Raw genomic sequence first — 15,162 nt, 5'->3', positions numbered from 1 at the left:
TTTTCCCGGAAGTCTCGAAATTGTCTATATTACACACGCAGCAATTTCGATTTTCATCGACGTTGCTCGTTTCTTTTTTTTTTTTTTTTTTTTCAATGTTTTATTCCCACTGCGACGTGCCCGAAGAAGCTGGACCGACGCTCTCCGAAGATTGGAAAGAGAGGGAAAAACGGTTTTCGGGCGAGATTTCGAGTGGGTGAAATTGTAAACTTATAAATGCGCAGGGAAGGAGGACAGGGAGCGGAAGGGGGGGAGGGGATTTTTTGCTTTTGGAGAGACGGAATTAGGCGCGGATGGACGTGGAAATGTGCCGTCCGACGTCACCCACTACGCTCTCGAGACTCTGCGTCGGTGCGTGTGCGTCGACAGGATCTTCGCTTCCCGCCAAAATGGCGACGGCCGCTGGTCCGGCGTGCAGCGAGGGCGGCACGGAGGGCCGCACCTCGACAGCGCCCTCCGCCGCGTCTCGTCGTCTCCTGGACGCGGTGGCGGTGTCGTCGATCTTCACGGTGCTAAGAACGGTGCTGAATTCGCCGGGTCGCCGGCCGGACACGTAGAGCGTCACCACGCTGGACTCGGCTCTGGACGCCGCGGACGCCTTGGCCTCCTTTTTCGATTTACCGCGTCCGCCGCGCGATCTCGATGACTTTTGATATTCTTCCGCGCCCTCCTCCTCGGAGTACTCGTAACTGTCGGGCCTGTAGTCGGAGTCGGCCGGCTGGTGCCGTCGCTCGACTTCTCCCGGCAGAGTGTTGCTCTGCGTGAGCGGCGGCGCCGCGAACAGAGGATCGAGCAGCGGATTCGGATTCTGCGACTGCGGCTGCTGCTGCTGCAGCAGCAGCAGCAGCGAGTTGATGTTGGCGGCCGGTATCGCGGCCGTCGGCGTCACCACGACGGTGTCCGTGATGAATTCCGTCGCGGTGACGACGTCGGTCGACGAGTCGACCAGCGTTGTCAGGATCTCCTTGCCGCGGAAGGTGAGGGGTATTATGGTGCTCTGCTGTTTCGTTATTGTGGTGACGTAGGAGGTGGTGCGTGTGTTATATTGTGTGGTGGGTGTGGCTTGCGATTGCAGCAGGGGATTCGGCTGGTTCAACTGACCCAGTAGCAACTGCGACAGAAGTATATTGGCGAGGGGAGCGTTGCCGGACAGGGAGGGCTGCACCGTGGAGACGATGTTCTCCACGGAGTACACGGTCGTGGGCACGATAACCGACTGCGAGACCCGGCGGCCGCCGAGGCTCGTCAGAGTGTGCGAGATGCGAGTGGTGGGTGTCTGATGGAGCAGGAATCGCGTAACCTCGGTTTGACCCTGAACGTTGGTGCCCGTCACCTCGCTGACAATCACCACGAGCGCCTTGCCGTCGCCGGCCGTCACCGTGCTGTACCGAGACGGCCCGAGGACCTCGGTGCTGGGCTGCGCCGTTATGATATTCCGATGCTCCGTGACGCCGTTGTTCACCACGGGAATCGTCACCTCCGTCGGCACGTAGTGCGTCACGGTGATCGTGCCGTCGAAATCGGGATTCACGATCGGCGACTCGCGGATGTCCTCGTAGGATCCTCTGCCGCGCGTAGGGCCCCGTCTGCTGTTTCTGCTGTTCGTTCGCGAGGAAGACGAGCGAGACGGCGGCACTCTTCGAGAATTCTCGATCGAGGATTTCGAGGATCCGTTTCGCAATCGCAGCGATCTCACTCTTGCGCTCTCCGTCGATTTGCTGCTGGATCTACCGTTCGTTCTCGAGCTGGAGGTCGGCCTTTTGTACACCGATCTGTTGGAAGAATCCTTTTCTCTTAATGTGAACTGTCTACTGTTGGTCGATGTCGGCGACGGTTTTATTCTCACGGATCCGCTTCTGTTTCCGTTCGATTGATTCGATTGATTCGATTTCGATCTAGTTCGGAGATTATCCTGCTGATACGTCAATTCTCTCGTTTCCGCCGACGATTGATCCGGATTGTTCGATGCCTTCTGATTCGGCTGCGACGTCAGACTGCGCGCGCGATTGTATCGAGAGGTGGGCTTTGACGCTATCTTCGCAATATCCTCTTTGCTCGCTATATCGTCGAATGAATCGGATCTGTCTTCCGCGGTAGAGGGTTTACGAAAACGATTGCTGTAAGTTCTCAGCTGGCTAGCCTGTCGGCGAACGCGTCTCGTTCTTTGTCCGAAAGGTCTAATTTGCACGACCGATCCCGCCGCCTTCCCCGACCGACGATTCGCATTTCCGTTTGACCTTTTGTCTTCGTGTTCCGAGCCCTCGTAATCGTTATCGGATATTTCTTCGACGGGTTCGTCTTCGAAGCCTTCGTCGTTCGCGCTTGGCTCGGTTGTTTCAATCGGCTCTTCGGTGGATGCTTCTTGCTTTCTGTTGAGCAGTCCACGCGGCGGATATATACCCGTATTACTCGCTCGATTTCTCGTCGACACCGGAGGCGTCGCTCGAACGTTCGTTCGTCCGTTCGTCGTTCGCGGAACCGTCGTCGGCGAGCTCGATCTATTTAAATTTCCCGATCGCGATCTCGGCGTTGTAGTTGTCGACGGTCTCGGCGTGGTCGTCGATCTGCCGTTAGTCAAACTAATCGGCCTGCGGAATCTCAAGAGCGGATTCGTCGATCTCCGGGACGACTCAGTCGTGGTTTGCAACGGAGTAGTCACGGTTTCGCCATCGAAATATTCCGTGAACGGCGTTTCGTCGGTGACGAGCGTCGTCGTGGTAAATTCGTTGGCATCGTTCTCCTGATCGTCGTGTCTGGCGGTGGATTGCCCTCTCGGTAATGTCGACGACGGACGGATGCCGGTGCGATATCTCGAAGAGGCGGCCGGAAACGCGGAGCTCGAGGCGCGCACCGGCGCGCGCGCGGAGGATCCTCTTATCGACGTCGGGCCGCGCCGGTTGCTTTGAAACACGGACGACGGGGTTATTCGAGGCTGTCCTCTGGTGCGAGTGCTACCCGCCGGGAACGTCGAGCTGTACGAGCTCGTGGAAGCCGTGCTGCTGCGTCTGCCCGAGAATCTTCGGGAACCGGACGGCGATAATGTCGAAGAGTACGGACCGATCGGCGAGGTGACGCGACTGCGCGACGACGCGAATCTGTTCCCTTTGCCGGCCAACGTGGCGGTTATCGTCGGCGTTATATCCGTTCTGGTGATGGTCGTCGCGGCTTGCGCGCCTTTGCGTTTAGGATTGAAAGTCGGCCTGTTTCTGGACGCGAACGGTCTTATCACCGGCGTGAAGGTCCTTTTTCTCGTCGAGAACGTTAATCGCGATTTCTTTTTCGAGATCAGTCCGTCCTCGTCCTCTTCGCCCTCCTCGTCTTCTTCTTCGTCTTCCTCGTCTTGCTCGGAAGATTCTGTCGTAGGATCCTCGGATAGAGATGACTGAATGACAGCGGGGGAGGGTGAGATTCCTGGAATTCCCGTCGACCGCCTCGGAGGCAGCGTCGACGTTGGCGCGATGTTCGCCGTGGAGCTCGGCACGAAGAAGCTCGAAGTGCTTTCGATAATCTGCGCGTATCTCCCTTCGATGCTGGTGCCGATCACCTTCGACTGATAGAACGTCGTGGTTCCGTTGTTCTCAATTTGACCCTGAATCAGACGCACCAGGCCAGTCCGGTGACCGGGAGTCGGCGGGATCGTCGCCTTTCTCTCTTCATCTATCTTCGTGCTCGACGTACTTTCGATCACTTTGGCGTAATTGCCGTCGACACGCGTGCCGATCTGTTTCGTCGTGAAATACACAGTGGTGACTTCGTCCGCGTCGATTACGCTTCCTTTGTTCAAGGACAGAACGCCCGTGGGAAGGACCGGCGTGGCTATCGTGGATAACGCCGGCGTCTCTATGCTCGTCGAGCTCTCCACCACCCGCGCGTAAAACCCGTCCACGTAAGTGCCGTACACATCCGTCGTGTAATGCGTCGTGGTGCCGTCGTGCACCTCGCTCGAACGTATCGTGGAAATTAATCCCGTTTTCGGCTCGTCGCTCGATTTCGTGGGTGTCACGTTCGGCTTCTCGTCGGTGCTCAACGTCTGAATCGACGGGTAGACGGAGCCGGCGATCGCGCGGCCGTGCGCCTGCTGCGTCGCGGCGGCCGGTATCGACACGCTGGTTATCGTCTCCAGTCGGCTGTTCAGAATCGTCTTGTTTCCGACGTAAGACGTGGTGAAGTAAGTGTACGTGGTGTAGAAGGTCGTCGGCTCGGGCGAGATCGACGAGGCGTTTATACTACGATCGTTGGGCTCGGTTACGATTCCATCGGGCAGCACATCGGGATCGTCGGTGGCTTTCTTCGGCGCAGCGCTGCCCAGAGGCGTGATTTCGTTGTCCGCCGTGACTTTGGACTCTATTTCATCGGTCGAGTATTCCTCGTCCGTCGGCGGGTTCACAGTTGGCGTGTAAGTCATTATAACGCCGAGTTCGACCGTGGGTGTAGGCGCGACGCCCGGCGTAACGACGTTGCTGACGGTTTCCTCGCGGCTGGTGGTTATAGTATCACCGCCCTTGTAGAAGGTCGTCCAGAAGGTGAACGTCGTAAAGTACGTGACCGGCAGCGTGCTGGTGGGCATCGGAACCTCGAGAGTCGGCCTCAGAGTCTCCGTCACGACATTCGTGACCGTCTCCAAGCGACTGGCGACGTTCGTCTGCTCTCCCTTGTACATCGTCGTGAAGTACGTGAAGGTCGTGTAACTCGTCTGCAGGAGCAACGTCGGCGCCGGTTCCACCTCGTGATTGTTCGATTCCGATAATTCCTGATCCTCGGGAACGGCGTTTCTCTTGTCCATCACGTCCAAAAGAGTGCCGCCGCCGGAACTCGAAGACGACACGACGTCGGTGATCATGGAGCCCAGAACTTCCACGTCGGTCGGAGGATTCGGCGTCACTTGTGCATTTACTTTTAAATCGCGGAACAAACGTTCGGTGGTTGATCGAGCCTCCAAAGGCTCGTCCGTTGTTGTCTCGATGTTACTTTCAGTCGTAGTCGTTTCGCCGTCTTGTTTGTTGGCTTGTTGAACTGTTTTCGCGACCTTAAGCGCCTCTTCCTGAGACTTTTGACGCTGAAGAGCCGCTAAGTAAGCCAGGATCTCCGGTGGCGCCGATTTATTCTCGTTGGCTTCAGACTTCGGCGTCGTTCGCTGAGTTGTCTCTTGAATCGGTTGAACTTTCGTAGGCGTGATTGTCTCCGTGACGACGTTGGTGTGCACCTCGGTTCGCGTCTCGATTTCCGTTTCGTCGTCCACGAAGATCGTGGTGAAATACGTGTACGTCGTGTAATACGTTTTCACTTGTTTCACCGCTTCGCTCGCCATGGCTGGCGTAGGGCTCGGTTCCAGATCGGTGGTCCACTCGTCGGGCGTCTCAAGATCGTCAACAGTCGTGATAGATTCCGTAGGGATATTTTCCTGCAGAGTGGTGTCCTGCTGTTGGAAGGTAGTCGGACTTCCCTCCGTCGTTTCGTCGGAATCAATCGGAATCTCCGTGCCTTTGTTGAATTCTTCCGGAGTGCGGCCGTTCGTCACGGACGGCAGAATGTTCTGCGATATCGTCGTCGGCCTGATCAGCACGGTTTCGCCCTTGTCGAAGAGATCGGCGACCACGGCGGAAACGCTGTTCGGCCCGATGGTCTGCGTGATAACGTTCGTCTCAACGACCTGTCGACTGGACACGCTCGATGTATTTTCTTGGAAGAACGTCGTTAAGTACGTGTACGTCGTGTATAAAGTCTTGAAGATCAATTCTATTTCTTCGTCCTGCTTGGTCGTTTGCTCCTCTTCGGATTTGCTGGCCGGTTTGCTCGGCTTTCGCCTCGGCGGCAGAGAAGTCGGACGGATCGAGCTGACAGTCGTGCTCGGGCGAATCAATTCTGTGAGGAAAGTCACCTCGGAAGACACCACTTCTCGAGAGCGTATCGAAGTCCTAGTGTGATTCTCGTCGCCCGGAATAAACAGAGTCGTGAAGTACGTGAACGTTTTGTACACGGTGGACGGCAGCAATCTGGTGGCCAGCGTCACCTTTTCCTCCGGTTTCCCCTTTCCGTGCAGCTTTTGTCCGCCGGGGGGTCGCAGATTGTTTCGAGAAGATCCGCTCTTGATGCTGCGACCTTGTGGATCTCCCGGCACGATGTCGTTCGGAATTTCGTCGTCCACCGTCGATTCGGTGGTGCCGAGCACTCGCCTCGCGCTTTCCAGAATATCCTTCAGAGTCGTTAGAACGCTGTCCGTTGTGCTGCGCAACGGGGTGGTCAACTCGTTCTCGAACGTCGGCGTATCCTCGTTGGTCGTGAACGTCATCGGCGTGGTGGATGGCAACGCGTCCACGGTGGTGTCGGTCTCGTCGGTCTCCGTTGTGCCGTAATCCACAGTGGTGTCGTCACTTCCGTACGTCACGGTGGCTTCGTCCGGGAAGAAGTACACGTTGGACGACGTGTGAATGATCTGCGCGTAATTCGTGCCGAGATACGTGCCGTAAATGAGACTCTTGTAATGAGTCGTGGTGCCGTCGAGCGAGGTGGTGGAATCGACGACGCTCAGAAGACCCGTCGGCTTCGGGGATCCCGTTTCAATGTCGGGCACTAACAGTAACGGTTCCGTGGACATTGTGGACGATTCAGCGTCGATTTCCTCGGTGACGCTTGGCTGAATATTGCCACGATTGATCGCGCTCAGCAACTGATCGTCCGACGGTCTCCGATTCTTTTCGTAAGGTTGATCGGTTTTCGCGTGATTCATCACGGTCGTCGGGTGGATTTTTATCACCGCCACGCCGTCGTTCGGGCGCAGGGTGGCGTCCCCTTTGATCGTGGTGGCCGGTCGCACCATGGGCGCCGGCGACGTGTTCGGCGAGAAGACGATGACGGTGTCGCCGACCGTGGTCGTGAAATCCGCGAAGCCGTGATAAGTCACCGTGGCGAGCGGTTTCGCGTCCGACTTCTGCGACGAGGTGCGCACTTGCGGCTTGAATATCTTCGGCGCTCGCGGCTTGAAGTTCTTCGTTTGCTGTTCTTCATCGTCGAGCGGCTCGAAACCGCTCGTCACGTACTCGTGCTTGACGGTGTAAGTGGGCAAATTATCGGCCAGTCGAACCTTCGCCGGCTTAAATCGCTGCGCGTCCACGTTTAACTCTCTCTTGCTGAAAATATCATTTTCCCCGGACAATTCGTCGAGTTTCGTAGGGCTTCCGGTCTCCTTTTGCCTCGTGGAATCGCTCGATTCCGCGTTGCTTTCATCCTTCGGCACATCCAGCTCTTCGATGGCCTTAATCGGTGCGTTATCGAGAGCGACTTTCAGCTGCCAGTCGTCTTCCGGTGTTTTCGAGGGATAAACAACGTAAGGGCTCGGCGGATCGGGCGTCGGCTCTCTATCATAAAACACTCTGCTGGATGTGGAGAGGATTCTCGCGTAGAGGCGACCGTTGTCTAGAGTCGTGCCGAGAACCTGAGTGGCGAACTCGGTGCTCGCGCCGTCTTGCACGAAAGTCCGTGCGGTTTTCGTCAATAATCCGACCGGAGGTGCGGACTTGCCGGGACGTGCCGAAACCAAGAGGACCGTGGTCACTCCTGAAGAACCGGATTCGAAAGTGAAGAGCATATCGGGAGTGACGTAAGGATAAAACGCGCGAGACGTGAGCGCGTCGGCGATTGCGGAAGCGTCGGGAACGCGCAGAAATGAGGGAAATGATTGCGTCGGCAGAGAGAACGGGACACGAAATTATTGAATTATGATGGATCGTTTGATCGAGCGCACATGTGCGTACAACGAATCCGATTCGTTCAGCGTTTGCGGGTCCGTCCGTGTCGTAATTGTCGTATCGGATATATCGTCGGCGTCCGTTTTTGCATCGATTTCGACGATTCGCGTCGTACATTGTTATTTTCGATCGATTATGTAGGTCGTCGGAGAGACGGAGTGGCGGACGGACGTTGGAGGCAGACGGCATCCAGTTGTTGAGAAGAGTTGAAGGCGGGGAGCAGACGGGAGCAGTAACAGAAACAGAAAAAAAAGAGATAGACGATCTTAGTAGACGAGCCTTCTTCTTTTGTAGCCTAGAACACCTGTTGTAATACTCCGCGGTACCCTGCTTCATTTTTTTACGTCATTATCCTACTTCTCGAAAAAAAATACACAGCAGAGAGTGAGAGAAACTGACATGCGTACAAGGAAGTGAGAAAAGACCATTAGTTGCTTATGTGCAACCCCTGATTCCTGAAAATTCTAGATTACTGAGCGGTTTCGTCTCTCAAAAAAAGAAAATTCTGTTAGAATTATGCTAAAATCAAAAGCAAATTTTATATTAAAAATAATACTCGATTAAATTTTGCCTTAATAAAATAAAATAACAAATTTATCATTATTTTTGAAAAAATGGAAATAAGCTTTCGCACAGCATGATGAATTTTCACATCGCGGGGAGGAACATTTCGCAATCAATCGTACGGAAGTCCTTAAAACCAGACATCGAAACGAGATATCATGTACACATCACAGTCAATTCAGCGATAGGAAAGTATTGCTTGTTTGAGAAATTTATTTACACGGCCGCACCTCGCGTCAACACGCACGTGGATACTTGAGACGCGAAATGATGTATCGTGAGAGAAGAGATCAGTTAGAGAGCAGAGACTAAGGACAAAGCGGAAAGACTGGTCGACGTATCGTGAGAATTGCACTCAAATATCGCGATAAAAACATCACATTTAAATTTAAATATAAACATTTTATTAAACGGAAGTTTGGAAACAGTTTCATTTTGAGTGCAATCCTTGTGTGCGTGTATCAGTGTATTCAGGTGTCACAAACGTGTCACGATTAGCATACATTTGTTAGGCACGTTTTATAAACATTCACGGCGACTTACCCTCCAGATCCCTTTCTATCCTGGAAGCCCTAATATTGCTCGATAAATCTCCATCTGAAATAAAGGGGGAAAAGAAATATATTTTCACAAAACGCGTATTTAATCAATTTATTAAGCATGCACAATTCGCGACGCGCTTCGACGGAGGAAGCGGTGGGTGGTGAAAGGAAATGATCGAAGGATGTTTGTGTGATAGTAGGAGCTCCATTTGGTCATAGCTGTTCGCGAAATAATTGCTATGCGTCATATGGATGTCGTCACATTCACTTCTACGCGTTTGCCGAGATATCTCTCACGTCGTGACAGTAATTTCTTTTGGCATTTACGGAGAGACGGTGATTGAAGCAATACAGACACGACACCCGCTAAGGTTTTTCCGGGGATCTCTCGGGGATATAATTGCGCGTATACGCTCTCGTGATTCGAAAAAGGAAAGGAGAGGAAAGGGGGCGGAAAAAATGACGGGGACAGACGCGCGCGGCTAGGAGACGAAGTGTGCCTATTGAAATGGGCATGAAAAGGACGCCAGACACCGGCGACACCGAAGATGTCGTCCGGAGGCCGCGACGTACAGTTATCTGACCGACTCCTTTTCTCGCGAGTAGTATCTCTACGTCGTTTTCTTCCCGCGAGCGTCTATCTCTTGCATACGTGACTGCACATATATTTCAGCATGCCTTTCTATTATAGCGCTGCAGAACTGATCCAGGCGATAATGGAATTAATTTTTACAGAGGAGAATCAACAACAACAAGTTTACTCTTGTGCGTTTCTTTAAATAAAATTATTTTAAAATATCTCCCACGTCACGTTTGATTGTTTCAAAATTTTTTGTATATTAAACAATCAATTTTTTATCTCATTGATTTCGTTTATCGGTTGCGATCATCTTCGGGACGTCAGACCGCGTCGCGTATTAGACGCGAGCTAATGATGTTGAATCCGCGGGGTAATCGAAGCAGGTGACATCCGGTTATTCGACGACGGGCCGCTTCTCGGTACCGCGGCAATCGGGACCGACGTAGCCGTGCTTCGAGGTCATCCTCGTCCGGGCACATTGGGTCAGCTGGTCGACTTCGTGTCGCCCTTCTTTCCCGCGTCTGGCCTGCGGCCAATCGTGCCGTTTCGCGGCCCCCGGACGAACCGGTCGCGTCACGTTTAACAATCGAATACGATCGTAATCGCATCGGCGATGTGCGCAGAAGAATTCGTAGATTTTGACATCGCACATCGCCACATAATCCCCATATTTTAACGCGGCTCGAAATCGCGTTATGAAATCGCGCCGCGATTACGCCAATCCATTGACTCGCGCGTGCGCATCATACATAATTAATTACTCGATATAATTTTTCACGCATAATGAATTAATTCAGGACAGGTCTCGAAGAAGCGGTTAAGTCGATTTGTATGGAAAACACAAGATTGGACAACGCGAAATAAAATTGCGAAAACGCTCCAGATGGCAGAGTGACGTATCGCCAAACGATTTCTGCCGCTTTCGAGTTGCATCATTCACGCATATAAATTTTCGCATAGTTTCCTGCCTGCGCTCGCGCAAATATAGTGCTCTAACTTCTGGCATTCGAAAGCGCGGCAAACGCGCCGTAAGGCAATAAAGGAGACACGCGGGCGCACCTGATACTCGACTTCTACGTATGCAGCTGTATAATCGTGGTTGCATAGGCGACGGCTACCTTGAGCCCGTTTTCTTGCGCGATACGCGAGAGGAGAAATCCTCCGGGAATTATGCTTTCGTAACAATTCGTCCATTCATGTCGTATGATCTGAAACCTGTCGTTAATACTCGAAAGGGTTTTTCGTCACAAGAACGACAATTGCTTCCGAGGTAATCGGCGTGGCTCGTTTAACAGCGGCGACAACCGGTAGATATTGCATCAACAAAATTCCACAATGATAGATAGAGACGTCGACATTCCGCGATAGAAAGGGCGTTACAAATTCATAAATGCGCTTGATTTCGTTACAGCGCATGATTACACTCATTTCTCTAAAGATGCATCTATTAATCACGCATTTCAAACACGTTTTTTGAATCAGTAATTAAAGTTATCCTCGAAGAGTTTCTCCTGTCGCAATTAATTATAGTGATTGTCAAATTTTTTTTTATTTATCAGATTCCACAATGATGAATTGAGTTATGAAGAGTTTACGATGAAAAGAGCATTGCAAATTCGTAACACGCCTGATTTCGTTACTCCGCGCGGTTGCATACATTAAAGATTCATCCATCATTCACGCACTTTATACATATTTTTTTGAATCAGCGATTAAATTTGCGATTAATCATGTCGATTGCCAAATTTTCCTAATATTCAAGATTTCCAACGAGATTTCGTAATGATAGAGCCGTCAACATTTTGCGGCGAGAAGAGCGTCGCAAATTCATAAGTGTGCTTGATTTCGTTAACTTGTATAATTAATTTTTATACATCTATAGCTTTAAAATTTATTATTCACGCACTTTAAACATATTTTGTTGATTAAGTTTGAAGTTATTTATGTTGATCATCAAATTTCTTCTCCGAAATAGTGAAGACTATTTTGCAGCATGTTAATGCTAATGATGATATGTTACAGGTTTTATCTATCTTGCGTGAGCAACATGGATACCAAGGTAACCCAGTCGTCAACTAATGCAAGATTTCAATCTCACTTTCAATAGTGGGCGACATCATGTATCATGGACCATAACTAGCCGCGAAGAATGGCATAATAGCCAAAGCGTGTAAAGAGATAACATGAAGATTGCCTCTTAAAATCGGTAAGTCAAGTCGCAATGCAGCAAAATCGGCTTTAAGTTGAAAAAGAGCCTTTGTATTTTATTTGTATATTAATATTTTAATACACAAAGTGTGTATTTGTTTGGACTCTCATGTTCTGCGTTCAGGAAATAAAGTATTCGAAATCTTGCGTCAGCCGCGACGAATCGCGTTGACGTCGTTGCTACGATTTCCGGTGAAAGCACCCTCCCAAAAAGAGAACAATGTGCAACGAGGAAATAAACGCAATTTGTCGAAATCTGATTTAGCCGCGGATTAATTTCTCACGTTGCGAGCAACGTCGAGTTAACTGGCCGTGTAATAGTCAATGCGGCCGCGCCGTTCGGGAATGTGCGTTTGCTACGCGTAGATACGTGTGGTAAACCGAGAATAATGATGATTACTCTCACTTGCTCAATGATTTCTTGCAACCGACCGGCAATGCCCGCGACGTTTCGCGTCGGTACCTCCGTCCATCTTCTGTCATTTCGAGGCAGTAGCAAAAAGGAAAATGAAAAAAATCGCAAAATACCCAGAGCTTACATAAGAATGATTTCTTTCTTCGTAAATGATTAGAAATCGAACTCGCTATGATGACATTTTCACGGATAACTTCCCACGCGGGAAGACGTTTTCGACCGACCCACGACTACCGCGCGCCATTGTCTCGCGTTAATTGAGAACGTATCGATTTTCCACGCTAAATTCGCGGACAACGTGGAATCCCGTGCTTCGGGCGCACGGAACGAGTTCGAGAGAGAAAGCGTTCGATCGTGGGAACCGGTAATAGTGACGGTACCAACGGTTACCAATGGTCTCCCGTGGATATGAACTTTTTAAAATATCACTTCGGCCACGCCAATTTCGAGCCGAAAATCTCGCATCGACATTCCTCGCGGTCGTCATTTTTCACGCCTCCTTCGCTGAACGAGCGGGGCACCGCAGGAAGTCGGAAGCGGCCTCGGAATTGACGAACGAACGTGTGTCGTATAACTGGCGTGCTCAGGTATTCGATATTACTTGTTATAACTTCTGTCACGCGTGACGCCGCGTTCACTCACCGTTTACGCGACAAGTCCGCGGTGAGATCCGTGGAGACCAATATCCATCGAGTAGCCCAGCCAACCAACCGGAAAATGACAAGCCGCTTCCGCAATATCCGACGTCGTTCTTGCTCTTTCCGGCGTCTTACAAATGTCTTTTGACACGGGTCGCGTTCGCGCGAGCGTAAAAGAAAGTAAAGGGAGAGGCGAGAGAAGAAGTGCGTCAAGGCGCAATAATAAAATACCGATTTACGCACCGATCGATCTCACGCTTTTTATTTCGAAGAATTCTCTTAAAGCGACACGGCGTAAAATGCGTTTTATGCGGCTGTACATAAAACGCGCCTATATATTTGCATCTTGCGCCACTTCTAATCCTATTATCTCCATTCTGTTTCAATTAATAATAACAAAGAGAGAAATAAATACTCGAGTATGCTATCATCTCGTCGTCGCAAAAGTGCTAGAAACGCAGACAGCGACTGCTCCGGTGAGACTGCTATTAACGGTATTGCTCGCTACTCTACTTCGCGTCTGACTCTCTGAAGGCGGTTCAAGTTCCCGAGAGATTCCTTTTTAAGTTCCCGAAGCGAGATCCAGTAACGCGCGATGTACGCGTCAACGATTAGGATTGCGTATTGCTCGCTAATTTATAGCCGCCGTTTATTAAATTCCACACGTTTTACGACAGCAGTTTCAATATCGAGGAATTAGCGTTTGTCACATGTTATCTTTAGTTTCGCGCCTATCGTTTTTAATCCGTTTGGCCTTTATTTAAGCCCATTCAGTGGGTCGGCTACTTATCCCGTTTGTCCAGTGACATTTGTGCCGCAGCGCCGTTGAAATTACACGGCTGCTAATTCGAACGGTAGTTCTGAAACTCGTCGCGGCTAATCGATACTGTACTGTACACACACACACACACACACATATATATATATATACATTTAGGTGAGAGAGCGATGCTGGAAAGTATCGCCGCTGAGAAGATGCCTCGACCTTAAAAGATAGCGCAGCGTTTGATCGGTCACGTGCGATACGTTGTTGTAAATTGTCATTTTCTCGAAAATTAGTAAACATTAAATAAATTTATTATTCGTGTGCAACTAACCGGCTGCTTAAAGTACTGTGACCTATGAGATAAAATTAAACTCGTGTCGAGAATTGCATCGCAAAAATCGTCGGGGCTGGAACTCGCGCGTACGCTGTCTTCTAACGCGCAGCACGCCTGCTGCCACGTGAGCTGGCGAGCGCACGTGAGCGACAGCGTGTCCGACGGCTGGGAGAATGGCCGGACAAACGGATATACGGTTCCTGCTGTTACAAGGACCACCTTTTACATCATTGTGCATACTGCGCGATGGCTTGCGTCACCAGCGTGTGAAATATCGGCGATGAAGTATTAAAACGGGCGCTGCGTGCTTGAAACATATTTCTGAGGAGTTTGCTGAGAGAGTAGATCCGTGCAAGTCTCTAGAAATTCTTGTTTCCCAAAGTAAATATAGAAAATTCAAATCGAGTATCTTAATTTTTTTTTTTTTACGACTAATTATCGCCGTTTTAATGATCTCTTCGTTTTATCGTACACGCCTCTCTACGTTTAAGAAGCGAACTTCGATTAAGAGCTATATGAATCACCGTAACTGTATATTTATAATAATACGATCCAGCCGAAATAACTGTAATTTTATGTGGCGAGCCTAAATTCAATGGGACGAAAAAAAACTTGTGTACTTTGATATTCAGAAGTAGAATAACACAACAGGTTGTTGTAAAATATTTGAGCATTGTAATGTGGAGATTATATTTGACGGAAAGAAATATTACTAGCATTACAGTTAGCTTGCTAAAGTATGTAATTTTCCACTCCTATTGTTTTATACTTAAATTTTAGATAGTATTTGATCACGAAGACCAAAATACACTTTGCAATCTTTGTTTCACAATGATCATACTATAAAATTTCTTTATAGCATATGACTTGAACATAATATTGATACTTTTATTTAAATTAATGACTAGCTCAGTCAGGATATTATTTTGCGAATGTGAAAGCGATCGTGTCTTGTTTGTCGAGAAACCTCTTTCGAGTGGATACTCGTATAAATAGCTCTCTCACATTACGTATCAGAGTTTAGTAGTAAATAATTTTATCAAACGCAAATGTTCAAAACTTTAAAATTTTATCAGATTATTTAAAAATAAAAATTGATATTATTATATTTTTTTAAATTCTACAGAATTATTTGTAGAGATTGTAAATAGTAATTTTCGAGATTATAAACTTTTAAAATTTGCAATATAATAAATAATCTTTGTAATCTGTCTTCAACGGACATGTTTTCCAATCCACGATGGTAGTACGTCGTGATGAAACGGAATTAATTCGTGGGAAAAGCTGACAACTGAGATCGTGCCTCGAATGACACATTAAATGCCATTAGTCTGCTACTCGATAAATGCAGCACGTACAACGTAAACCCG

General features: G+C 49.6%; 1 protein-coding gene and 1 long non-coding RNA gene across 2 annotated transcripts in view; one reads left to right on the top strand and one right to left on the bottom strand.

Annotated features, from left to right (window-relative positions):
* The window catches only part of LOC136999454 (uncharacterized), a 147,278-nt gene that overhangs the window by 100,960 nt on the left and 31,156 nt on the right, over positions 1-15,162 (top strand). Inside the window, exon 4 of the long non-coding RNA XR_010889823.1 lies at positions 11,454-11,637. This is a non-coding gene — a long non-coding RNA (uncharacterized lncRNA). The remainder of the gene's footprint in view (positions 1-11,453; positions 11,638-15,162) is intronic.
* LOC136999424 (mucin-3A) lies at positions 70-9,141 on the bottom strand. Its single transcript, XM_067353475.1, has one exon. The coding sequence runs from the start codon at positions 7,583-7,585 to the stop codon at positions 284-286; it is 7,302 nt and encodes a 2,433-aa protein (XP_067209576.1). The 5' UTR covers positions 7,586-9,141; the 3' UTR covers positions 70-283.

Source organism: Linepithema humile, chromosome 4 (assembly GCF_040581485.1).
Source record: "Linepithema humile isolate Giens D197 chromosome 4, Lhum_UNIL_v1.0, whole genome shotgun sequence".
NCBI classification, from domain to species: Eukaryota; Metazoa; Arthropoda; class Insecta; order Hymenoptera; family Formicidae; genus Linepithema; species Linepithema humile.
This window is presented reverse-complemented; position numbering and strand designations above follow the sequence as displayed.

Excerpts from the sequence above, each read along its gene's own strand:
- LOC136999424 (XM_067353475.1), bottom strand. The coding sequence starts at position 7,585 with ATGCTCTTCACTTTCGAATCCGGTTCTTCAGGAGTGACCACGGTCCTC.